This window comes from Daldinia decipiens (assembly GCF_022478715.1).
Source record: "Daldinia decipiens strain CBS 113046 unplaced genomic scaffold F4813scaffold_3, whole genome shotgun sequence".
Taxonomy (NCBI): domain Eukaryota; kingdom Fungi; phylum Ascomycota; class Sordariomycetes; order Xylariales; family Hypoxylaceae; genus Daldinia; species Daldinia decipiens.
In genome coordinates this window covers 1161155-1186516 of record NW_026054546.1, presented here as the reverse complement: position 1 = coordinate 1186516, position 25362 = coordinate 1161155, and the positions used below count along the sequence as shown (strand labels likewise).

Genomic DNA, 25362 nt, shown 5'->3' with positions numbered 1-25362 from the left:
AACCTAGGTAGGTACATAAGGTACCTACGTATGTATGTATCTATCTTGGTTGATGCCGGGTATACAAATACATACATATGCTATGCATGTACACTCCGAGACCCGGAAATAGAATCGGGAGGTTTTACATATTTTATGTACCTTAGCCTAGGTTACCTAGGTGCATACCTAACTTAAAGCTACCTACCTACATAGGTAGGGGGTACATAAGGGCACTGTGCTTGTTGTTGGAGCACGATGGACACATATGTATGTACATTGATCGAATTATTCTTATCTAATGCAATGTTATATGGTAGGTATGTAGGTGAGCGGATGGGGCTTAGGTAGATAGGTAGGTAGTTAGCAGCTAGTTACCTTAGTTAGTACATACATAGGTAGGTACCTATGTATGCAGTATACGTTAGGTACATACGTACATGCATGTAACCCTACCGAGCCCCCGTCTCGGATCCTTCCTCCAAGTCTCCCTCTTCCGGCATCCGATAGACAGCCCTATGCGGTAATACGATGGATATAGTAAGCAAGCGTGTTTGGTATGTTGGCTGGTTGGTTACTAAACCTACATTGAGTTTCCAAGCGGGTCGTCGTTAAAACGCGTATAAACTACGGGTAGTTGGTTAGTTATAGGGAATCGTTATAGAGAATTGTTTCAGTGAATGGCGCGGGTGGAAGACCTACATATGTAGGTACCTTGTATGTAGGTATGTAGGTATGTATGCAGGCGCCTTTTATATTCGTATTCTAGGTAGGTAGACTTTACGAGAATAAGTACCTAAGGTGTGAGGTAGTCGGCGGCTAGCTTGATACGTACTCATTCTTCGATCCCCTAACCTAGGCATCTAAAGTCTAGACTTTCTTCCAACCGGCCTCGTCATCGTCACCGTGCCTTTCATTCGCCTTTGATGATATCTATCTGGTTTAACATGCCAGGTTAGCTAAGCAGCGGAAGAGTCATGGCTGCCTGGCATGCTGCATGTTGCATCACTTGATATGTGAGATATCACGGCGCACGGCGGGACGTTGGTGAGCGATGCGGCGAGGTGATATACATCGGACGCGGTGCTGCCTTCGACGTCTACATGCTGTGTCGTGCTACCGCTTCCGAGGTCGTGTAACATGGACAGTCGTCGTATTTGCCCAAGGTGTATGTATGTATTACAGCCGTAAGGGTGATGTGTCTATATTTAGTTCTTCAGCACTTATACGTTATGTATTGTTGCCCTCGGGGGCAAATCCCTCCCGAACGTACCGGGCCACTGCAGACATTCATTCAGCGGGTGACGGGTGTAGAGTCGGGTATAAGATGAGGGTATACGCATGCAGAAACGCTATTAATGCTGCGTATGTTTTTCGGAGCTGAGTGCAATGTGATAGAATAGAGTACGGAGTCCTTGTAGTTGGTGTTAGAAGTATTTAATAGATATGTAGTAGTTAAAGATAAAATAAAGCTGGCAACACCTGCAAGCCAATATATAACTAGCTGTACTTTAACTAGATGATAAACTATAACTAATAGACGTAGACTTTGTTGAGTCTTAAACTCGATAGTCAGCCTGCTATGATCTGGAAGTCAAAGCCTAACTGGTCGTTCCCCTTACTGGGGTAGTATCTACAACAAGTTCCAAACAACAGCGGTCGAGCCGTAGAAGATGAAGTTGTAAATGTGCCTTGCCCGAAGCTGAGATGCAAAATGAGAAGAAATACGCATGGAGTAAGACAGAAGTGGGCTTCCTTTGTCCGTAGCCAATCATATGATAACCACCCCGGACTCGGGTGGTCTTCGAGAGCGAGCGGTCCACACGAAGTAATAGTGGTATTTCCTATTCGGGATTCGGACTCGTCGTCAAACCGCTCTGGCGGATTCTGATGGCTCGAATGATGCGTGCAACCAGCCTTGGGCACGACTCCCGGGCGTGGGTATGGAGAGCTCGGGGTGGGTGCGGTGCGGTGGTGCGTCTGGCCTCGTTGCTACCGGGATCGACGTAAGGTAGTAGAATAGGGATGTACATATAGGAGGTAGGTATGTAAGTATATATAAATATAAATCTCAGACTGCTGCTATTCTCTACCATCATCATCATCATCTCTCGGCTCATTCTCAGAAACACTTGGACACACATAATTCAATAAATAGGGGCATACATATATATATAAACCCCATCTCAACACCACCACCACCACCACCACCACCCCATCCAAAATGGTCAAAGTCCTCGTCCTCGGCGCCACAGGCCAACAAGGCGGCGCCACCGTCCGCGCGCTCCTCGCCTCCAAAGACCACCAACACTCCGTGCGCGCACTCGTCCGAGACGCCTCGTCGGCCAAGGCGCAGGCCCTCGCCGCCCTAGGCGCCGAAGTCGTCGTCGGCGGCGACTGGGCGACGGACGCGGCCGCGCTAGACGCGGCGTTCGCGGGGGGCGTCGAGGCGGTCTTCTTCCCGTCGGTGCCGTCGTTCACCGACTACGGCGCCGAGCTCAAGGGCGCGGCCAACGTCGTCGAGGCGGCGAAGCGCGCGCGAACGGTCCGCCACGTGCTGTATAGCAGCGTGGCTGGGCTGGAGAAGTACCAGACGTTTAAGGGGTGGAACAGCACGCCTTTCTTTGCGAATTATTGGGGCGCCAAGGGTGTGTATGCATGTCTCCTTTTATTTATTTATATATTTATATATATCTATCCTTCCTGCGTTACTCCTCTAACCTAGGTCTGTGCTGATAATGGGATGGTCAATAAATGTAGCCAAGACCGAAGACCTCGTCAAGAAGGCCGGCTTCGAGCACTATACTATTCTGCGCCCGGCTGAGTTCATGTCCAACTACACCGGCGAAATGGCGCACTTCCAGGTCCCCGATCGTAAGCCATCTCATCCCCTCTCATCCCCTCTCATCCCCTCTCATCTCCCTACCTCGCTCAAGTAGCAGCCCATAACAACATACATACATACATACATGCATGCATACATACATGTACTTACATCCCCCCCTCCCCCCTCCCAGTAATCAAAGAAGGCATCCTGCACACCGCACTCCCCGCGTCCTTCCCCCTCAGCACAATCGACGTCGGCGACATCGGGCGCGTCGCCGCCGCCGCCATCGCCTCGCCCACAACTTTCGCCTCCGGCCGACGCGAACTGCCCCTCGCGGGCGAAGTCCTCACGCTGGGCGAGCTGGTCGCGCAGCTCGGCGCGTTCCTGGGCAAGACGCTCCGCGTCAGCACGTGGACGCGCGAGCAGGCCCTCGAGGCCCTCAAGACCCGCGAGGTCGTCGCCGGCCAGCTGATGCGCCTGGATTCCGATTGGCCTAGCCCCAGCCCCAGCCCGCCGCCCGAGGACTTCGGCTTGGGGTTTCGCACGTTTAGGCGCCATTTGGAGGAGCATGGGGAGGAGGTTAGGGAGTTGTATAAGGGGGTGCCTTAGGTTGGCTGGGGCGGTGGCGGTGTTGCTTAGGTAGGTAGGTAGGTAGGGAGATAGATAGATGGGGGGAGAAGGGGGGAGAGATTGTTGGTTAAGGGGTGTGGAAGCAAGAGCCCCGGCGTAGAATACATAGTGGTATAGATTGGACATTTGATACTATTACTGAATTAGTTATTAGTTTCCTTTCGGGGTTAGAATACGTTGGGCCAAGCAATCAAGCTCTTTTTCTTTCAGTGATATCGTATAAGACATTTACGAGAATATACGTATTTCCTAGCATTCATATAGGAGTCTCTCCGACTGATAGGGGGCAGTTAAGATGGTAGTGCTTTAGTTCCTCAAACTAAACTCTAGGTAATAACCTATACACGAGCCACGCCGTCTTAACCCTTACAAGACACAGCACAATACTATAGAGCGTCCGAAGATTTCATATCCGTCATTCATGGCTATTCCAATGTTACCCCCTTTTCATACATACCATCTACCACCTCCGATAAATCAACAAACGCCAGTGGGTATACGCAACGCCCGCTACGAGCATGCACTGTATCATCACCAACCCCTACGTCCCCCTTTACTTCTTTACTCCCCCCCCCTTCCCGACCGTAGGAGCAAAGAAGACAACCTGAACGGTAATATCGTCCCTAATATCCCTCGAGTTCGGGTACCTAAACGTCAGCGCGCCTTGAACCATCTTCTCGTCGCCGCCCCCCAAGCCATTGCGCACGAGATGCACAGCCGCGTTGTTGTCCTGCAGCGTAAGCTTCTGCTCCTCGAACCGGCACTGCTGCTTGCGCCCGAGAACTACCTCGCCAAAATCGGCCGACTTCGGTTTCACCGGCTTTCCTTGCCCCTGAGCCTGCCACTCGACCCACCTCCCTACCAAGTCGACAGCCTGTTCGCTTGTCATCGCGTCCCACAAGCCATCCGTCGCTAAGATCAGAAACGAGGGACCGGATTCCGGGATCTTGGTCGTGGTGACCAACGGCTCGGCAGTCAGGTACGGCCCTTCCTTGTAAGCGCCGTATCGCACAGCAGACGGCAGGCTTAGCCCGTTGTAAGAATCACGAAGGGTCTCCTTCAGCGCCGCGGGCCACTTCCACATGCCGTCGCCGAAAGTCCGGGACGGCTGCATGCCCCACACCCGGCCACCTTTGACTATCTCGGGTTCGTCCGGGAACTGCGCCTGGATGCGGGCGACCTCGCTCGGGGTAGCGCCTGTGCAGTCCGTCGTAAGTTCCGTAGCAGCCCATTTGCCGTCCGCGGTCTTCTGGCCGAGTACCGCTCGACAGTCCCCCGTCGACGCTACCGTGAGTTTTCTACTCTGCGGGTCGAGGAGAGCTAGGAAGGCGCACGAGCCTGCGTATGCGGCCTCTAGTCTTCTGACTTTCTCTGCGAAAGAAAGGTTGCCCTCGATAGTTGCTGCGGCGGTCTTGACCAGGGTGTCATCGAGGGTTGTAAAAGCCGATTTTATAGCTTCTTGGATGTCCTCGTCGCTGAACTGGTTTCCGTCCCTGGGCTTGGCATTGCCGAGAGCATTCCGGACGTACGGGATTAGTTGTTTGGTTAGGAGATTTGATAATTGCCAGCCGCAATGGCCGTCGAAAACACCCCATGTGAGCCAGTCCTCGCCGTTTTTATCAAGGGGATTAGAGAAGCTGCCGTGTATAAAGGCATCTTCGCAAGGACTATTAGAAGCCAACTGAGCACCGTCGTATCTCCTCACCGGCTTCCCTCCTCCAGGTACGGAGAAAGCATGCTCGTTCAACTGGCGCGTGACGTCCTCCGAAGTGGGAATGGGGCTATAAGCAATCTGATCGGACAAGCCCAGCTTATTTAGGTCCGGAATATTATTGCCCTTGCCATTTAAAGCACTAGATGCCCCTGCGGGACCTGGGGTCCGGGTCTGGCTGCTACGAGAGGTAAACCAGTACACAGTTGTAGCTGATACTAGTCCAGCAGCGAAGGAAACAGCCACGGTACCGGTTGAGAAGGGCTTGGCCTGTGCTCCGGTACTTGAGAAGCGTACTAGGGGTCTCGGTGTGAGATGAGACAGGCGTGTTATTGTAGTGAGACGAGGCCCTTGACGAAGCAGCTGGGGGAAGAACATGTTTGCAGACAATGCATGTAGAATCGTAGATGAGCTTAATATGCCGTAGGAATTAGCTTGTAAGAATAGAATATGGTATTGTATTGGCGAAGCTGCTTTGAATTATCGGTGAGCGAATGCATGTACGGATACTGTATTCTGAATTGTACGTCCTCGAACCGGTTTATTCTCCGATGTAATTCCTTAACCTAGACATATGTCTTTTATAAGTTAGTTATAATATGTCAGCTTATCAATCTAGAGTCTAATAAAATTAAATATAAATTATCAAACATCTCAGAGTGAATGAAATATCATTATGCGAATTGAACAATATGGAATACAACAAACACGCCGTTTGCTGAGGTCGGAATACCTAGGTACTTGTACCCCTGGGCTAAGCTTTAGGTAGGTACCTAACCTCATGTAGCTTAATGTTGTACTATCATACAAAAAGGAATCTTAACGGAAACGTACCTTAGTCACCCAAGCAGCTAAGATCCAATATCGTAACGCTCTAACCGACAATGCCGAGTCTGGAGTAAAACCTTGGGGAAGCTGGGAAGTTGAGGCGCGGGATGGTTACAAGGCGGGTCAGGGCTACTACCACCTACAAACAACCGAGGTACCCGCTTAATATAGTTGGAATAGCCCTTGGAACATGTGGGGCGCGGGGATCTTAGCTGCTTAGGAATCTCTCTCTTACAAGGGAAAGCACCCGCTCCCACCTATCAAAAGGAAGCCATTCCACAGAACCAAGGTAATAACACCTTCCGCCGTCTTAAAGGTATTTATTTATACATACGAGGTCCAATTCCCCGGGTTGATATAGATAGACTTTAATATTTTTAACTGGTATATATGTACAGGTAGGTAGCTACAGCAATAGGTAATTACAGCAATGGCCGACCTAATCAAACTCCAATACGCCGGCCGCATCGCCACCATCACCATCGACAACGACAAGAAGCTCAACGCTCTCGGCCTCCAAGGCTACTACGCCATAGCCAAAGCACTACGCGAGGTTGCCGTGCGCGACGACATATACATCACAGTACTAACAGCCAAGGGCCGATACTTCTCCGCGTAAGTCCACCTCGTCTATATATCTACCCGATACACTACCACATGACTTACAGTTTTTTGCTCCAGCGGCGCGGACGTCTCCATCGGCTCCAAAAAGCCCGACGCCGACTCGGACCCCTCCGAGGCCGACGTCTACATGCGCTGGCTACGGGACTTCGCAGCCAACAACCTGAACCTAACACGGGCGCTATACACGCACCCCAAGATCCTAATCGCCGCGCTTAACGGGCCAGCAGTCGGGCTCTCAGCAGCGATGACCGCGCACGCCGACTTCGTGTACTGCGCGCCGCACACATTTCTGCTAATGCCCTTCTCATCCCTAGGTCTCGTCGCCGAAGGAGGCGCTTCGCATGCCATGGTGCAGCGGCTAGGGATAAGCAAAGCCAACGAGGCGCTTATCCAATCCAAAAGGATCTCGTGTGAGGACCTCGTGCGCACTGGATTTGTAAACAAGGTGTTTGATTGCGCGAAGGGGGATAGCGATGGCTTTTTGAAGCAGGTTATGAAGGAGATTGACGATACGATGGGCGATCATTTGAATAGCGATAGCCTGCTAGGTATCAAGGCGTTGATACAGAAGCCGTATAGAGATACCCAAGAGAAGCAGAATGTGGCCGAGGTTTTCGCCGGCCTGGATAGGTTCGTCAGTGGAATTCCGCAGCAGGAGTTTGAGAAAATCGCGTCGGGAAAGAAGAGACATAAGTTATGAACACCGGAGACGAGTTTTGGGTGTATTAGATATTTCTATTTTCTGTATGGCTGATGAGTTCTTTTTATGGGTATCATGCAAGCAGCCCGAATAGCAAGCTTGTCCTCTTCCAATATTCTTGAGATGCTTTTTCCAGCCTATCTTTAGCACTACTCTCTAGTCCGGTCCTATTAAATACTTCCTCCGTGAATTCCTTAAATGAGTCTTCCGAGTAGACGTCGGTGCCAAGACATTGTTGGAGAAGGTGAATATCGTATAGCCACTGGATGAGAACCTCCTTGCTCTTTTCAGACTTCTCCTCAGTGGACTCTTCCTTTGCTGATGGACCCTCATCGGTTTCTGTGGTGATTTCTGTGGTGGTTTCTGTGGTGGTTTCTGTAGGGTTCTCCCCTATCTCTTCCGCTGACTGTTTTTCCTCATTTGTCTCGTATATTTCTTGGCTGTTTGCTGTCACAGAATTGCCAAGTTCCTTGCGCCATACTTCGACGAGCTGTCTACCAAAGATTCGCTTAAGAACATTCACAGCGGTTGGCGTCCAGAGGTCTAAACCGGCGTCTCCCATAGCCATGATGAGATTACCTAAGAGTTTAAACGTGCCGGGGGACGGTTGAGCCGGTAAGGCAGGTTCCCCTTCCCATAGAGCTCGGCCAGCCACTCGGTTGCGCGTTAGAGCTGTTGAAGCGAATTCTTCAAGGGGTGATATTGAAACATGAGCTGCGAGCTTCTCGTGTAAGGATGGAACGCTTTCCAAGCCGAAAGACTTGACACCTTCAAGCTTAGGTAATCCGCCACGGATATCCCTAAGAATTCTTATAATGTACATGGAAATAGGGCCATTGTCTGTGCTCTCCAGTTTGGACTTCCAGACGCTTACTAGGTGCTCATCGAGGTCCTTAAATGCTGCTGTGATAGCTCCATTAAGCTTGTTTTGTAACAACTCGGGATCGTCCTTGCTCAATAGTTTTTGGCGCTCTGTAATAACATCTTCGTCCTCTATCTCATCCACGTCGTTATCCCAGCGTTGACGTTTAAGTTGCTCGATCGAATCACCAACATTGTCTATAAGATGGCGCCACGATTCGTAGCTTGTGACTACTCGGGCCACCGCATCGTTTCGTCCGTATAGGCGAGATGTAACTTCGTGAGTGATCTGATTAGCACTGCTCGAGGCGTCCATTTCCAACGTCTCTTCATCCCATAAGCTGCGACGCTGGTCGGTAGTACCAGGCTGCCATGCGTCGAGCGTCGCAGTGACCTCGGATCCGACAAGCTTGAGCTTAGCCACTTTATTCTCAAGAATTTGTAAGAGTCGATCGTCAATAGCCTCTCGTAGTCCGTTGAGTAAAATAGACGGATCAAACCCCCTGGCTTTCCCACCATCCTTGATCCAGTGCTGAAGAACGCTTGTTCGTAGATCCACAATGGTCTTGAACTCGGAAACGTGTTCGAGGGTACTCTTTAGACCCCGGAGGAGAGTCTCTCCACCTTTAGTCGCCCAGTTCGTGAGCATTTCTCTGGCTTGTTTACCCTCCAAGTCGTCATGCCGGATGAATGGGGTGAAAAATTGTATTTCGTCTCCGCACCATTTCTCGAATATATCCAGCCGGAGACCCTCTAGCCCTTGAAGCGACTCATCTGCCAACAAGTGCTGCTTCTTAAGTTGGAGCAATGCGTCCGAGAGCTTGTTTGGTATCAAGGCCTGGACGTCTAGTAAAGTCCTCGTATACAAATCGAGACCTTTTAAGACGTTCTTAGCGTCTCTTTCCTTCTCGTGGTCCCCGAGGTCGAACTCGCATGTTATAGCCTCTGCTCTAACACTTAGAAAATGACGCAGGATATCCCTCGCACCAGAGCTGGAGGCCAAGCTATACGCAGTCAAAGCTTTTAGAATATCACCTCTATCGACTTCATCACTGATCTTTTCTAATACCTTCTCGACTGCCCTGAGTAATCTCCTCCGCAAGCTACTCAGACTCTTCTTTGCTCCCTCAAATATGGCCCGAATATCCTCGCTAACATCGTTATCGGATCCGAAGCTCGAGACTAGCAACCGTTTCAAGACGAGGACCTTAGCTGCTAGAACCAACCGATCTCCTCTGCCCTCTCCACTCTGCTTCAATAGGCGCCCGACAGCAAGTCCGCACGCATTCAACAACTTAACCCTCGCGATCTGGCTTAGTTGCGCCTCGGCGTCCTCCCTGCCACGAAACTTGCTCAGTCCCGAGACCTTTGCGCCGACAATGGTGCGCCCACATATACCGCCCATTTGGTTTAGGATATCCTGGGCGGCCAGCATGTCCCCCCGCATCTGCACGATAGTGTCTGCCGTTCCTAGCAACTCCCTATAGCTATTTCCGACCTGGGTGCGCAGGCGCGCGGATTTCTCGTCGATCTGGACGTGGAGGCTTTTGTGAATGGCGCGGATCTGGGGTAAGGTGTGGGCGGCGAAGACCTGGGCCGAGTTGGTAAACGAAGAGGTGTCTGGGGCCGCCATTGTACGTCTGAAGAAGAGTTCGCAAGGTAGCGGTAGCGGGGGTTAGAGAGTTGTTTATCGCATTGGATTCCTGGGGTTTACCAGGTTAGATTTTCTGGGTCGATGTGTTGCTTGCGTTTTGCATTTAGATTTAAACTTTGCGGTGCTGGCATTTTGACGGCTTAACGGCTTGACGGCTTGACAGCTTTGTACTTGCTCAAGATGCATAAGTACATAGGTACATCAACACATACCTTTATTAGGTACGTACTCTCAACAGCTGACAGAATTTACGTCGGCTGCTCACTCTGCCAATTCTATCTTACACATTCAGCACATAGGTAGGTATAATATAATGGCTGCAAAACATAAAGAAAATGAGAAAATTCGTATAATCTCATAAGCATAATCTTAGATACTGACAACAATCTCACTATGTACCATCATTACTCTCGATACCAATACTAATTGCTACATCACGATGAGATGAAATAAAGAGAGTGAATTGACTAGACCAGACATTTCATTTTTATATAGTTATATTTATTACTAACTATCGTAAAAGCTGTACTTTTTATAACAGGTAGTTAAGTTAGTCTTCTTCTAGATTAATTCTCTTGATAAAACACTCTAATGATAGCCAAATCAAGAAACAAATCAAGAAACAAGTGTCACGAGTGCGAGCAACATCTTGCTTAACCATACTGCCATGGTAATTAATGCCCAATGCGCGTTGATTTCACATGTCTTCTATTCTATTGACTTAAATCCCCATATGTATACTGTGTATCTATATCGGTGACTGTACCTGGTTTATAAGGACTTTGGGAGCACCCCTGATAGGATCAACCAGGCAGGTATCGCATAACAAGCCCACGGCGCCACAATAGCTGCAATACTATGTATGTACGGACCCAGTATTGATAGAGGTTTGAACCCGAGAACCTGATTTAAAGGTGAGTGTTAGATGTTGAATTCTGTCAACTTTTATAAGTGAAAGTGTTATCTATGTCATGTTCCACGCGACATCAAACGATCCTGGCAGTCTGGGCAATATATAGAAAGAGGTTGCTCAGAGGTCTAACAAACAAACAGAAACGTTGCAATTTGTGACAGTGGCGCTTGAGATGGCTTGCTTGATCTCGACGCATGCTCCCCCAGTTATACATATAGTATATCCAGCCATTTGGAAATACCGCGCGTATAATTAAATGTCATACCTTTATGCTGTTATGCTGTACTACCACCCCTCCGATAAATATAATCGTAGCATAGATAAGCCAAACTCGAAGGCGTCTTTGTGCTGCATTTGCGTTTTAGACTAGTTTTCCTTTGGCGATCGATGTATGATCTACAGGGCAGAGTCTAGCCGATGTCTGGAGTAGACCTCTATGTAGGAGGTATCTAGCGTCCCGCGGAGAAGCGCCCCTACTAGCTTAAGCTGACAACGTCATCTTGCGCTATAGGGTCTCCTGGTTTGGTAACGGGACCTTGCTAGTGCATTAGTTGTCGAATCTGTCTCTGTCCCGATGGCTTTTGATGTCTAAAGGCATCGTGAACGATGGCGTCTTACAGTAGCGAGAGGGATCAGCTAGACGAATTCCGGGGTCCCCAGATCGGTAAGCTATTTAGAGTTATTATCTATGTCCATCTGCTCATTCGTAATCCTCCCCCGCACTATTGGTAAAGTCTCAGACAAGACAGTCACAAGTCCGAGATCCAAGGCGTGGGCGCTGATTAATGTCAATTGATGTTAAATTTTGCGATGAGGATCCACCTACGCTACTATGGCGTATGGGTGTCGCATATGAAGGTTGGTTTGCTAATGTAGTATGCGGGGGAACGAATTAGGATGTCTTGATAAGAATACGGCTGAACTGAAAGGGCTGTTGAATTGTACTATGCAATATGGAGTTTGAGATGCATTAGGCCAATTCCCCATTGACCAGTTAGTCTCTATAAAGACCGTTTGTTCGCGCGTATGATGTAAGATGGTGTCTATAATGTTGCAGCTGGTCTTCTACCTTCTACTTACAACGAAGTGCTAGTATTGGATACATAAGGTATGATTACGGGTCACTATATGATTACGGGTATGCAAGATACAGTTGGAACATCAAACCCTGGATTTCCTAGAATGAAGTAAAGATAGCGCGCAGTATCGAACCGCTACGAATTGGTACGCTCAGGGTCGCGGTAGTTCGGCATCTCTGCGTAATCATATTAGATGGATGAGTTGGCGGGATGCGACTCGCGACACTTTGGCACCAATCGCAGTATATAGCTCAAAGCGCGATTTGTCTTGTCGGAAGATGAGTTTGTTACGTGGATATAACACTCCGGTATCTACCGCAGACATGACTCATGATGGATGCTCTTCAAAGCCCGACACCCTTCGACCATGATTTCTATATATGAGAATGCTCAATGTATGAGAATGTTCAATGTATGAGAATGCTCAGGGTTCCCCACAGAATCTTGTAGTTAATAAATTGACTTACAAGTAATGGTTGCATGGAGTATCCGTACGATGTTACCCAAACGTAGCATGGGCTACATTGACTTACTATTAAGGTAACCTGATAGCTAACGTGGCTTTGAGTAGCTTGTAGGTAGGCATTTGTTCTACAGCCTGATTTCCGCATCCCCAACAATGGGAAATTTGATGTATATTGAACCTACAAAGTAGGAATAGCGCTTTCGGGCTTTGGCTCCGAATACGACTTGACTTCTCTCAACTTGACAAATTGTCGTCTCCATGGTTGGAAATAGCCTCACTACATATGTAATGATGCAAGCCTAGTATGTAGTCAATATGTATTCAGGGTCCTACCCCCAACAAACCCCCAAGCTCCCCGTTCTGCAAGGGCGGAAAGTGGCGATGGCAAGACATGCTGTGGTTCCCCGTACGAGGAAAGGCGGCTTGAAATACGGTGAAGTTGATTTATGGGGGGTACTTCCAGGATGCTTGGGTGCCTTGATGCCTTGGGTACCACGTCTGGGCATCCGGTATCCCACGAGGCAAAGGTGTAAATAAGTTAAGGGGTATCAGATCAGCCGATCAGCTACCACACCCGCACTCTTTCAGCAACGTGAGGTCTAGTGACAACGCATACATAAGGACAAACCCCGGCTTGGTGTTTGTATTTAGGATACAGAATATAGCCTAGATCATCAGAGATCATCTAAAAAGGAGTTTCTTTCCCTTTGGGGGATATTAATCGGAGTTGAGGTTTTTCAATGACTGTAATGTTTAAGCGCATACAAAAATGTAAAAGGCGACAAAGTGACAGAATGTGCGTCGATTCAATATACTGGGCACTATCGGAAGTTCTGGATCTGAGCCACTTCTAGTCAATTTTAGGTACGTATTAAGGTACTTCGGTAGCATTGCCTTATCAGCAAGCATCTGCATTCCAGTGGTTACAGCGCCTCAGCTCCAATGTGTTGGACGTCAACGGACCCCACCCTTTAAAAGATACATAATACTTGTACGAAATACATGGTACGAGGTGTCCCTGAGCTGGCGTGACTCTAAGACCTACATGTAAGTACCTATCCATATGTCTAGGGGAAGGAACTACGCTACGAAGTACCTACCTGACTCGAGCTAGAACAAGTGACTTATCTTACTTGTTCCCTTTTATCTTTCCCCCGAATCAGGCAGGCCACATTTTGTTCTTTTACAAGACTAAATCAAGATGAGAGGGTCAGTCGGAATCCTGCTCGACAAGTCAGCACGATAGATGTCACCCCCCGTGTTATCTGCTTGGCTCGCTTGCAAGGTAGTCCGTTCTGGTCTTGGCTGTCATCAATATCCGTTGTTCCCGTCCTCTTAGATCATTATTATTACCTACCTAGGTACCTAAGGCATTCAGATAGCTGTATAATAATATATTCTCCCTACCTTGTCTCCTTCATCATCGTAATCTTCTATCACGTTCCCCTTCGATAATACCTAATAACCACTCCTGGTCACCAAGGAACACCGCAGTACCTGAGAGAAGACGTATACATCATATACATCATCTGGAATTCCGAGTTAATCTCTCGTCACAATACGCGTTGTCGTCATCGTCGTCATCCATCCATCTCAGCCTAGCCCCCATCTAAGCGTTCGTGTTACATGCTTTCGTCGTGCTTCCTGTAATGCCTCGTTATTCTCACCAAATCCAGCTACTCGAAGAGCTGATGCGCCTAAGAGAGGACGGGTGGTAAAGCGGTGGTAACAGTTGAAAACCCGAGAGCTGCAAAGATCTGCAAAAGCGACATCGATACTTTATATTCGGTTTCCACGTCTCTGGGTTCCTGCCGTGCATCTGGGCTGCATCTCTCGTTCGACGAGAGACTTCGCTATTACGTACGAGAATCGTGAACCCCTGGCGGAGCCTGCACACGACCACCAATCCAATACTCACCTAGCGTACGATTCCAGTTGCGGTAGCTGGTTTCCGATTCGGCGGGCGCGACGGGGAAAAAAAAGAATCATAGCGAACATCATACTTAGATCCACGTCGCTGGCGATCCTTGCGGCCTGCGGCCCCGCCAGACTGATTGATTGCTGTAATAGGTGCTATAATAGGGTGACGGATATTTCCTTAGTAACGGGAACCGTTTAAAAAGTCGGCTCTAGCACGACTTCAAGTAATGATGATGGTTCCGAGATCCTTTTTATACTCACAAAAACAAACCGTGCCCCCAACCTCCCTAACGGCTACAACACACAAGGCATCTTCACCAAAGAGAAAGGATGCACTGTCGACGGAGAAGGACGTCGCCTCTTCTAAGTTCGTCAACGCTAGAATAAACTCAAAAGAGCGAACCATGGGTAAGCGGAAAGGTTTACAGCCAGACAGGTCGTCTCCGCCAAGCAGCAGCCCGCCAAGTGCGACAACGACAAATGTTGTCGCGCGACCAAATACTCCTTCGAGCGCCGTACAGATCCCCATTAAATCGAAGCATGACACCGCGCACTCGCACAGGCCGCGACCACATGCGCACGCGCATCGAGCTAACTCTTCTCCAAATCGAAACTCTCGAGATGTACACTCACCTGATGCTATCCCGCCGTCGGTGGCGGCATTGCTCGCCATTACTACTATTCCCCCACCTAAAAGACGTGGGGAATCACGACAAAGGCAATCTAGGGACTCGTCTAGAGACTCGCGGATGACAGTAAACTCGATTGTACCTCGGTCTCAAGTATCAGAGAAGGAGTTAAGCCGGGAACTGAGTGAAGAATTCGCTCAAGATTTGAGTGATATCAGCTTCACATCCTATGGTCGCAGCCCGATGGATGTTTTGCTCAGCCCGCCGGACGAGCTCGACGAGGATGAGGTATCGTCAAATAGCGATAGCGCATTCGCATCACCATTCTCAACCCGCGCGGCATCGTTTGACAGCATACCCTCCCTAGGCGATTCGTTTGGAACTAGTCTGGTTACTTCCATCGACTCTCCCGTTGCCTCACGCGGGAGAAGGATACGGCCGCCGAGACGTTCGCTGGAGCCTGTGTCTTCACCTCCCGGTCAACATTCAGAACATCCACTTTCTACCAAGAATAATCTAGGCGTTGACGAGCTTGATTTTAGAGTTTTCACTCCAAAACCAAGCCCAACTGAGCAGAAACAGGCTACTGGGCTCGCGCCACTTAAATCCGTCTTCAAGTCGAATTTGACGGCGTCGCTTCGTGCATTGCGCTCTGCCGCCCGATCATTATCTAGTTTTACTTCTTCGTCGATACCCCCGGATGATTTTCTTACTAGATCTATACTCACAATCGACCCACGAGTCCCATTCACCGACGAGAGAATGCCTCCCATCTTAGGAGAAGAACCTAGCGAAGCTATGCGTCGTTATCTAAATCCGACTAGCGTACGCCCAGAATCGCGCGTACGGTCAACGTTTCGCAGTTATACAGCGTCTATTCAGATGCAAACCTATAAAGTGCAACGATCAAGGAGTGCCCCGGCAACTAGTCGTTCAGGCGGCCAAACGGGCAATTCCAACAAATCACCGACCGCGTATGTCTTTCCACCAGGCCCTCGCCAGCGGGAAATTCGGGAGAACTCGGATTTCATTCGAATTGCGGTCTTAGAACACCTAATGCGCAAGCGCGGTAAATTGGACGACCAACGCGAAGGGCACGCACGGTGGCTTCTGCCGCCAAGAAAGCCTACAACAAGACCCTACGAGATTAGACCCGATGGTGTTCCCGCGAGATGGGTTGCAATTTCACAGGACGTCATCTAAATTTGGAGGAATAGGCATTTTCTGTCCGACACTTTCCGTCATCAGCATACCGCCACTAGGTACATTACGATCATCGGGCTAGTAAAATTTATGACTACGCTTGAGCACGCTCGTGGAGATGATTGTAAATCGAATTTCGAGGGTTCGATATTGTGGGTTACCAATTTTGGCTAACAAGTGGTCAAGACGACTGGATGGAGGTGAAAACAAAGGACTCTGTCCCACATCCTACGTCACCGGCGAATACCGACAAACGCATTAGCTTCTACTTCACGAATCCCAGCCATTTTATTACTTTATCTTGCCGACATCGCCAGCCTAACGGGATCCGCAATGGCTTTCTAGAATGTGCAAGGTCAACAACGCTATGATACATAGTTAACGGCTAGTGGGGTGTATTACCTGCCTCTTTCTTCTCCTTAGTCAAGGGCACTGCCGAGGAATACTTCGACACGCGACCTAAGCGACTTGATTAATCGACCGGGTTAGGATGGGCAGTGGTCTATTTCACCCTCTCAAATCGACGAATTGTGTATCTCTTGGATTGTCGCATGCACAGCACATAGAGTGCATTATCTCGCAGGGCCTTCCAATCAATCAAATCCATGACGACCGTGAAGCCCCGCAACATCAATTTGACGGGCACGGGATAGATCTTTCGCAGGTTTGGGTTTCTAGGTCCACGAAAGATGGAACGTTCCTGAATAGTGAATGTATCAACGGTCAGCTCAAATATTGCGCATCCGACATGGCATCCCGCCGCGTTCCTTGATTATTATGTCGAAACAGAATACACTATGCATATGACCAGTCTGGTTTTCATCGCGTAGCTGTTGCTACGTTGATATTGAATTTATTTCTATACTATGTACCATTACCAAAATACCCTTGTCGATTTCGTTTCCTTTCTCAGGTTACGATTTGATACAGATTCATGTTTGTTTCTTAACACCTCACTTACAGCATCAGGCGAGCGAATTTTTGATACGCATTTGGGAGGAGTGGGACAGCTTCTATTCTTGAACGCATCGAAGGGGCATTATTCGGATAGGTTGGGTAACCATTGCATTGCCCGGCGTTGGACTTGAAGGTCATTTTTTTTAATACATTGGGCAGCTTGGAGCAGCATAAATGGGGGGGGGGTCAGACACCTGAGACGTACGATTGTGCGCACATTGCGGAAATTTAGATCCGCCTTAAAAGACGCAGGGACTCATCCTGCATGAGTGCCCAACTAGGCAGGAGATTGGAACGGTTATCACACGACGAGGAATTTGGTAGAGCCTAGAAATCAGAGGCAGATACACTCAGGTGCTCTAGACGGGGCGTGAGCCCTACAGCAAAGCAAGCGATTTGCAAAAATTATAGGTAGCGAAACTCGGAATATGAGTGTGCTATTCCACACATAATTTACTATATGAGTCAAATATACCTCGGTATACAAAAACCCTATTAAGTGACGTCGACTTAAGTAATGAAAATACTAACTACCCACTATATACTATATAGCTTTTGAGTGAAGGGATACAGCCTGCTGAGGAATTCCTAGTATATTGGTTTTGTAGATCAGGTACCTAAGTTAGGCATCTAACCTAGGTTAATGTATTCTACTCGATGACATTCTGTAACTATTCTCTTATCACAAACACTTATCCAAGTTAGATTATATTTTAATCTTCAGTAATACTAGGTAATTACCTTGACACGCGACAACTCGGCTTGTTATCTAATCGAATAAGAAGTAATAAGACATTAACCTAGGTTACATAGTGTCATGTCTTACTACCTTAGGTACGCATCCCCTTGTGTCTCCCCCTCACAGTATGTCCCCTAAAGATACCAACCATAATATACAACCCCGACGCTTTCACAACAGGGACGCTTATGCGCTTTAGGCAATCATTCACGAGACCTTCTAAACGCGGGGTGAATATGAGTGTAAGAGATCAAAAACAAAAATATCATATGTGTGCAGATATCCAACCTGAAAGATACCACTTCCCAAGCAGACTTATACTCGCTAATAGCACTCATCCAATGGATCACACGCGCCAACGCTATCCACCGCGCGCGCGCGCAAGCCCTTAAGCAATGTAATCCCGATACACCTTCTTAGCATCACGGCGCGCCCGCCGCCCAGCTTTACGGATACCCCTCCAGACCCTCTCCGTCGTCGCAATCTCGCGCTTCTCGCCGGTAGTCGCAGCAGCAGATCTAACATGGTCCGCCATCCAAGCGGCCCACTCCCAGGGGGAACCCGAGCCGCCGGGCAGCGAGTTGAAGTACTCCCAGCCGGCCACGCCGCCGAACGTCGGGTTCTCGCTCGTGAGCTCCTGGAGAACCGGGGCCTCGTCGTCCAAGCTGACGAAGCCGTACCCGTTGGACGGGTCGGTGACTAAGCCCAGGACTACTTTTTCGGCGGGGAACCCGTCGTCGAGGATGGCTTCGTAGTCGCCGGCGCTGCTGGCGTCGCCCCACCCGTAGTAGAACTGCGCGTTGTAGAAGGCGATGGAGCTGCCGCGTTGTTGCTCTAGGTCGAAGTAGTTGAAGCCGCTGAGGTTGCCGCCGCCTTCGGTCAATGCAGAGGCTACGGGAGCCAGGGAAATGATGAAGTCATTGCCGAAGTCCTTCTTGAGTCTGTCGATCAGCCGGATGACGCCGTCTAACGAAAAGTTCTCCTCGACATCTAGGTCCAGACCCTGCAGGTTGTAGGTGCCGATCATGTCGTGTAGTGGGGCGTAGAACTTCTCAAACGAGGCGTCGTCGCCGTCAAGACGCTGGTAGGAACCTGCGGCGGCACCGCCCAGCATACCCATCACAGTAACACCCTTAGCCTGTAGCTGTGCCGCGTCGGTCCAGACTGCGTCGAACATGGCGTTGTCAGGGGGTTCGTTGTTAAGATGAATGGTGGCGTCATCTTGGATGTGGATGGCGGCGATCAGGACATGGGTGACAGAAACCTCAGGGGCACTGTCGATGAGCGGTAGCAGCGAGATATGCGCTGTAGCACTATTGTTGGCTTGGGTCGTCTGGTAGTAGACTACGACGCGGTGGTCGTTGGCTACTGCTGCCGAGGCACATGCCGCTGGGACGAGGAGCGGCATGAACCTCGCCATCCAGGTAGATACTTTGCAAAACAGCATCTTGGGCAACTGTTATCACCACTCCTTATTATCGAAGGCTGTAAGGTAAGCTGTTGGGTCCCCGCAAGAGATGAAGGGCCTATAGGTGCTGATTGACTATGGTAGGGCTTCCTCTAGTCTGAGTTGCCTGGGACTCGTCTCTCTAAGTACCTGAGGTCTAGCTCGCAGTTCGAATAAGCTCTCTCTGCGTGGATCCTCCAAGGTAGGGCTATGCACCGAGGGAGCGCAGCAAGCTACCTTAAGTAGCTCCTAGAGGGGCGGTACGGCGGCTGCTCCGTTCCATGGGATCTGCATAGTGTGATTGAGCAGACATGGGTAACGCCGGACGATCGGTTGAAACATTTTGTCAGCATAGGGGAGTGTTTGTCATGGCTGGCGTCGGTATGCAGGTAACCTATTTCCTGCGAACAGCTCGACGGCTACTTGCCATGATGCCTGCCATGATATCCACTTTGACGCGGGAGTTTATGAGGTTGACCAATAGAACGAAGTGCCTCGCGCGCAGCTAACGAGAAGGGCAGGTAGTTCGTTTGGAGATCGATTAACCCCGTCACATCTGCATCTGAGCTTCTCCCGAGATAGGAAAATAATAGGAAAATATAGTCGAGGGTGCTATTTGTTTCTTGGTTGAACCAGAGGATGGATACATGGCCGTCGAGGGGTTCTGTTATATCAATCAGAAGCACTCGAGTCGGGCCTTTCTAACCTTGCTCTGTAGTAATTCAATGCTGTTGCCTGTTGTATACCTACTGTATTCCCGGAAGTACGGATGCTTTCTAACTATACTAATGCCGTAATGGTGGGATATGTAGACCTAGGTAGGTAGGTAGGTAGGTAGGTAGGTATGCATATATCTCCGAGCATGAACTTCGGTCAGCATCACGTCTTTCACTGCATGTGATATGTAATCGTCCTGATCATATCGGGTATCATTATTAGCATGAGGAGATGGTGATAAACCGGTGAAGGTGACGTAGCATGTATTAGTCCGACAGCTTTGAAATTGATAATACATGTAGCTACCTAGGTTAGTTCACTCCGTTGTGTATACTATTTTGTTATCCACGGCTGGGATCGATATATTCAAATTGACAAAGTCAAACAGGAGACTTCGTTAATGGTCGGGTAAGAACTAAAAATCCTCCAGGGGCGACGTTAAGAGGTAATCTATTCTTGGATACCAGGTACCTCTAGGTACTTATACACTAAGCTTCGCCCTGCGCAAATTCCCTAGCAGCCCTAAGAATATCATATAATCCCATTGGTTCATGCTTATTTAAGGTGGGTTTTCGTGTGATCCATCTGGGGAAATCTTAACTTTTAGTGTAACGACTATTTCCACCATGTAACCTCCCCTTGAATTTAGAATTTATCAAACAAACTATCCCGAGAACGAGCCAGGTTCTAATAATACACCTAACGATACTGATTAAGCGAGATGAAGAGGTTTGATATAAATTGCTTTATTGCTTTATTGTGAATTGTAGTCGACCAGCTTCTCGGCTTGTTGATGCTGAATCTAACTTGGCCCAAAATATATTTTGCTCTGGAGAGATAATGGGAGTCTTGGTCTTTTATAGCGCTTAAACTATATCTTTGATATATTTAATAGGCACTTTACTACGGATTCATAGCAGTGCATTTTACACCATTCTTCACTATAAAGGGCACCTAATATATTAGCTTTTCGTCTTCTAAATTATACTCATACTTCTATTGGATTAGTTGAGGACGATTCTGTAAATACTTGGTAACTTTTCGAGATATGTTTCCTAGTGTAAAGGCAGACTTTTTGTATTCCTCAATAGGAACTTCAGCACGGCTCTTCTAATTGGCAACTAGGTACCTAACATCTCCGGAGGTTGGTTGCATAAGATACCTAGGTACCTAACCTACATGTGCAGTGACCTTCAAGCAACGTAAGATCTGGGCGGCACTTGGAAGTTACATGCTAGGTAGATTTGGTCAATTTTTATCGATAAGATGCGTTAGCTTCTGACGCTAATTTCATTGACTCATCGGACATGCGTCATTCGTAATTCCAGAGCTTCCTTGCATATCCCAACCAGTAGTGGCATCGGGTGGTTTACAAAGAGCCTCAATCCATCATCTCAATTTTTATCTACGCTGGTGCCTATTTCATCTCACCTAACTGTTTTTACTCTTCCCCATGCGCCTTCTTTTGCGCCAATAATCATCCAAGTTCCTTAATCCCCCTTCTTTGTTCTCTTACGCCGGCACAGATCGAAGCTTTCACTCCGGATTTACTTTTTCAGCTCTATGGCCGTTTCATTTTACCAGATCTCGCCATGACACCTAATCCTATTAATGAGGATAGATCGAAGGCAGAGTCGGAAAATGCGCGGCAGTCCGACGGGTCAATTGCTAAACAGATAACTGCGATCGCACAGGAAACCTCCGCTGCCGACCCTAGCTTAGAAAATGATACTATCGATATTACAGACGAGGACTCCGCCCTAAGGAATCTTACAGCAGGCGTGCGCGACCAGGATGACCTCGAGCGAGACATTACCTATAAAGCGAACCTTGCCTTGATCGATGTCGAAGATAAGCGAGACGAAAAACGTATAGAGAAGGTGCAGGCCACTATACAAAAGCTCAACGCCCAGAAGAAGACGCAAGAGGAGCAGTTCCGTAAAGCGATTGGAAGACCTCAACTGAAGCAGACTATACGAGAGAAGATCTCACGAATAGACGCAGAAATTGAACTAGCAAATAAAGACATAGTAGATCTCCGCGCTCGCATCGAGGGGCGACATCAAGATAGTGAACATGCCGAACACATCCAGGGTGGGAACAAGAAGTTGCCCAACGAGACCCATCGTGAATTTTTAATCCGTACCGGGAAAATCACGCCCTTTGCGAATTTCGGGGGGCCTCGGCCTCGGGGAGTTGAGGGGGAGTTAGCGGATGCTTTGATCGACGCGGAGGACGAGGCTGCGGCAGAGCAGTTGGAGGAGCAAGACAGCTATGAGCCACAATCTCACCAAAATCTACGCGCGCCTGGATTTGACGAGAATCCCAGTCTGGCCACGGTAGCGGCAGAGAGTGAGTTCTCGCTGCGTCCCCGAAAGAAGCGAAGAGTGCAGAGTGATGTTGTGTCATCAGATGAATTCGCACCGCACGCTTCTTCCGACGCGCTCGATGCGGATTCTATCGTTGGCCAAGAATCGGAAGACTCTGAGCTCGAACGACCTCATAAAAAGTCCAAGAAGGTAGCAAAGGAAGATGGTAAGGTAGACCTTAGTCAGATCGACGATGGAAACGAGGCCAGTTATCAGACTCGACTTGCAGACTGGGTGGACAGGCGTGGCAGAGCCAGACGCCAAAGGCGACAAGAAAGAAGGGAGGAAGGCCATGATGAAGTTGATAGCGGAGATGAAGAAGAGTGGTTCAAACCTTCTCCAGATCATACCGACCATCACTTCGAAAACGACTTGAAGTTACCCGGCGATATATACCCTACTCTATTTGACTATCAGAAGACCGGGGTGAAGTGGCTAGCCGAGCTTTATTATCAAAAAGTAGGGGGCATTGTTGGTGACGAGATGGGCCTCGGAAAGACCATTCAACTCATCTCGTTTGTCGCCACTCTGCATCATAGCAACCAGCTTGACAAACCAGTCATCGTTGTGGCACCAGCTACTGTCTTGAGACAGTGGGTAAACGAATTCCATCGCTGGTGGCCTCCTCTTCGCGTGTCAATTCTCCACTCGTCTGGTAGTGGTATGCTCAATATGAGAGCTGAGGGTAAGATTGAAGATGAAGAAGAGATGTGGGATGAAAGAGAAAATAAGAGGGTTAACCAAGCTGCCAAGAAGATTGTGGATCGAGTGGTCAAACACGGCCATGTTCTAGTCACTACTTACGCTGGCTTGCAGACGTATGGACGGATCCTAACCCCCATCGAATGGGGCTACGCAGTCTTAGACGAAGGTCACAAGATCCGGAATCCAAATAGCGCGGTCACGGTATATTGCAAGGAGTTGCGGACGCCGAATCGAGTCATTCTTTCCGGTACTCCGATGCAAAACAATCTCATGGAATTGTGGTCATTGTTTGACTTCATCTTCCCAATGCGACTAGGAACACTTGTGGATTTCCGTAACCAATTCGAAATACCTATACGATTAGGAGGGTATGCCAATGCTACAAATCTCCAAATCATGACGGCTCAAAAATGTGCCGAAATATTGAAGGACACAATAAGCCCGTTTCTACTTCAACGGTTGAAAGTCGATGTTGCAGCCGATCTCCCGAAGAAGAAGGAACAGGTTCTCTTTTGTAACCTTACAAGACCTCAGCGCGATGCCTACGAGTTCTTCCTCCAGTCAAAAGAAATGGGCGCCATTCTTGTCGGATCAAGGAACTCACTTTATGGAATTGACGTCCTCCGAAAGATTTGCAACCACCCTGACCTAGTTGATCCTGGATTAAAAACGAAAGAAGGGTACGAATGGGGAGTCTCTAAGAAATCGGGCAAGATGCAGATTGTAGAAGCGCTTCTCCAAATGTGGAAACGATTCGGGCATAAGACTCTTCTATTCAGCCAAGGTATTCAAATGCTTGATATTCTTGAGGCATTTGTAAGGCGCCTAGGGTATATCAATTACCTGCGAATGGATGGCGGCACTGCTATCAAAGATAGACAAAGCCTCGTTGATCAATTCAATAATACCCCAGAAATCGACCTCTTTTTACTAACCACAAAGGTTGGCGGCTTAGGAGTGAATTTAACTGGCGCAAACCGGGTTATTATCTTTGATCCTGATTGGAATCCTTCGACAGATGTTCAGGCTCGGGAACGAGCATGGCGTCTTGGTCAGAAGAAAGAAGTCACAATTTACCGGCTCATGACTGCTGGTACGATTGAAGAGAAGATGTACCATCGTCAGATATTTAAACAATTCTTAACCAACAAGGTATTAAAAGACCCGAAACAGCGTACTACTTTCCAGCTCCAGGATCTCCATGACCTCTTTACGCTAGGATCTTCTGGAGATAAGGTGACAGAAACAGGGAAGTTATTCGAAGGCTCGGAAGTTCAGTTTAATAATACTTCTTCAACTAAAGATGGCCCGAGCCAGAAGGCTGGCGAGGCAGCAGAGTCTATGGAGATACAAAGTAAATCAGTTAGTGAAGACGGTGATCGTGATCTCCATACTATAGCTGGTGTAGCTGCTCTCGAGGACTATGAGCCTGACCCCGAGACAAAGCCGGCGCCGACAGAGGAAGACCGGATCATGGAAGGTCTTTTTGCCCGCTCTGGTGTTCATTCGGCACTCGAACATGATAAAATAGTCAATGGTAAGAAGCAACTAAGAGCCGACCCAAGATTGCTTCAGCAAGAAGCAGATCGCGTGGCGGCACAGGCAGCTGCATCCCTTCGACGAGCAGGTGAGCAGACGCACTCGGTGCCTATTGGCACTGTTACCTGGACCGGTGAGGTGGGCGAGGCCGGTAGACCATCTAATATCCGTAGGGGTCGCGGCGGCCCCGGTTCAGCTAGTATCTTGGCCGGGTTAGCTGATAGGCAAGGACTGAGCTCATCCGCAGGTAGTTCTCGCTCAGGATCGGCAACGCCTACACCAGCCAGAGGAACAAACCTAGGGGCTAAAGATTTCGCGAAGATGATTCCGGAATTCATCAAAGCCCACGGAGGCAAGGTCCCCACGAAACTACTGGTTGACCATTTTAACCAATTCTGTATTACGAAGAAGCAGTCTGGCGACTTCAAGACCGCCCTGGACCGGGTTGCTCAAATGGAGAAAAGGGGGTCTACTATGAGGGGTATCTGGGCCCTTAAGCCAGGACACTGATTGATCGGCGTTGACATAATTATTGATTTAAGAACAGCTTTGTTTTAGATAGTGGACTTCGAGGGCGAGTCTTCATGATCGGCTTAGCAAGGTGTTGCGGTACGGTCTATATACTTTAGCATAGCACAGGTGCATATATGTTCACTAGAGCTTAGGAATGGTTGCTTCAATTAGCGTTATGGATTTATCTTAATCAAAACTACAATTCCTACAAGTTTTTCATAACAATGCTATGCAGGTTTTAATAAATCACGTAGGAGGATGGTATAAGAATAGGATTTTAGTTGGATCAATGTTTTCTCATTTCTGTAGCCGTGCCAAAAGGCATCATGTGACAATAAGCATAGCTACTCGA

The 25362-nt window shown here is 48.6% G+C and overlaps 7 protein-coding genes across 7 annotated transcripts; 4 read left to right on the top strand and 3 right to left on the bottom strand.

Moving 5' to 3' along the window:
* Positions 1–1966: 1966 nt before the first annotated feature.
* Positions 1967–3580, top strand: F4813DRAFT_398374 (NAD(P)-binding protein). Its single transcript, XM_049248041.1, has 3 exons — positions 1967–2627; positions 2740–2853; positions 2997–3580. Exons 1-3 carry the CDS (start codon positions 2204–2206, stop codon positions 3413–3415), a joined length of 957 nt encoding a protein of 318 aa, XP_049103860.1. The 5' UTR covers positions 1967–2203; the 3' UTR covers positions 3416–3580.
* Positions 3581–3974: 394 nt separating this feature from the next.
* Positions 3975–5824, bottom strand: F4813DRAFT_346111 (protein serine/threonine phosphatase 2C). Its single transcript, XM_049241823.1, has one exon. The coding sequence runs from the start codon at positions 5523–5525 to the stop codon at positions 3990–3992; it is 1536 nt and encodes a 511-aa protein (XP_049103859.1). The 5' UTR covers positions 5526–5824; the 3' UTR covers positions 3975–3989.
* A 581-nt stretch (positions 5825–6405) lies between these two features.
* Positions 6406–7299, top strand: F4813DRAFT_385563 (ClpP/crotonase; the record flags this gene model as incomplete). Its single annotated transcript, XM_049246273.1, has 2 exons — positions 6406–6590; positions 6657–7299. The coding sequence occupies 2 exons, from the start codon at positions 6406–6408 to the stop codon at positions 7297–7299; spliced, it is 828 nt and encodes a 275-aa protein (XP_049103858.1).
* On the bottom strand, positions 7158–9970 carry F4813DRAFT_175874 (uncharacterized protein). The gene has a single exon (XM_049239253.1). The coding sequence runs from the start codon at positions 9791–9793 to the stop codon at positions 7373–7375; it is 2421 nt and encodes an 806-aa protein (XP_049103857.1). The 5' UTR covers positions 9794–9970; the 3' UTR covers positions 7158–7372.
* Positions 9971–14255: 4285 nt separating this feature from the next.
* F4813DRAFT_175804 (uncharacterized protein) lies at positions 14256–16269 on the top strand. The gene is made up of 2 exons (XM_049239252.1): positions 14256–14559; positions 14629–16269. Exons 1-2 carry the CDS (start codon positions 14420–14422, stop codon positions 16022–16024), a joined length of 1536 nt encoding a protein of 511 aa, XP_049103856.1. The 5' UTR covers positions 14256–14419; the 3' UTR covers positions 16025–16269.
* An 855-nt stretch (positions 16270–17124) lies between these two features.
* F4813DRAFT_378777 (glycoside hydrolase family 18 protein) lies at positions 17125–19128 on the bottom strand (the record flags this gene model as incomplete). Its single annotated transcript, XM_049245374.1, has 2 exons — positions 17125–17175; positions 18187–19128. 2 exons carry the CDS (start codon positions 19126–19128, stop codon positions 17125–17127), a joined length of 993 nt encoding a protein of 330 aa, XP_049103855.1.
* A 1993-nt stretch (positions 19129–21121) lies between these two features.
* F4813DRAFT_175754 (SNF2 family N-terminal domain-containing protein) lies at positions 21122–25256 on the top strand. The gene has a single exon (XM_049239251.1). The coding sequence runs from the start codon at positions 21477–21479 to the stop codon at positions 25005–25007; it is 3531 nt and encodes a 1176-aa protein (XP_049103854.1). The 5' UTR covers positions 21122–21476; the 3' UTR covers positions 25008–25256.
* Positions 25257–25362: the final 106 nt, after the last annotated feature.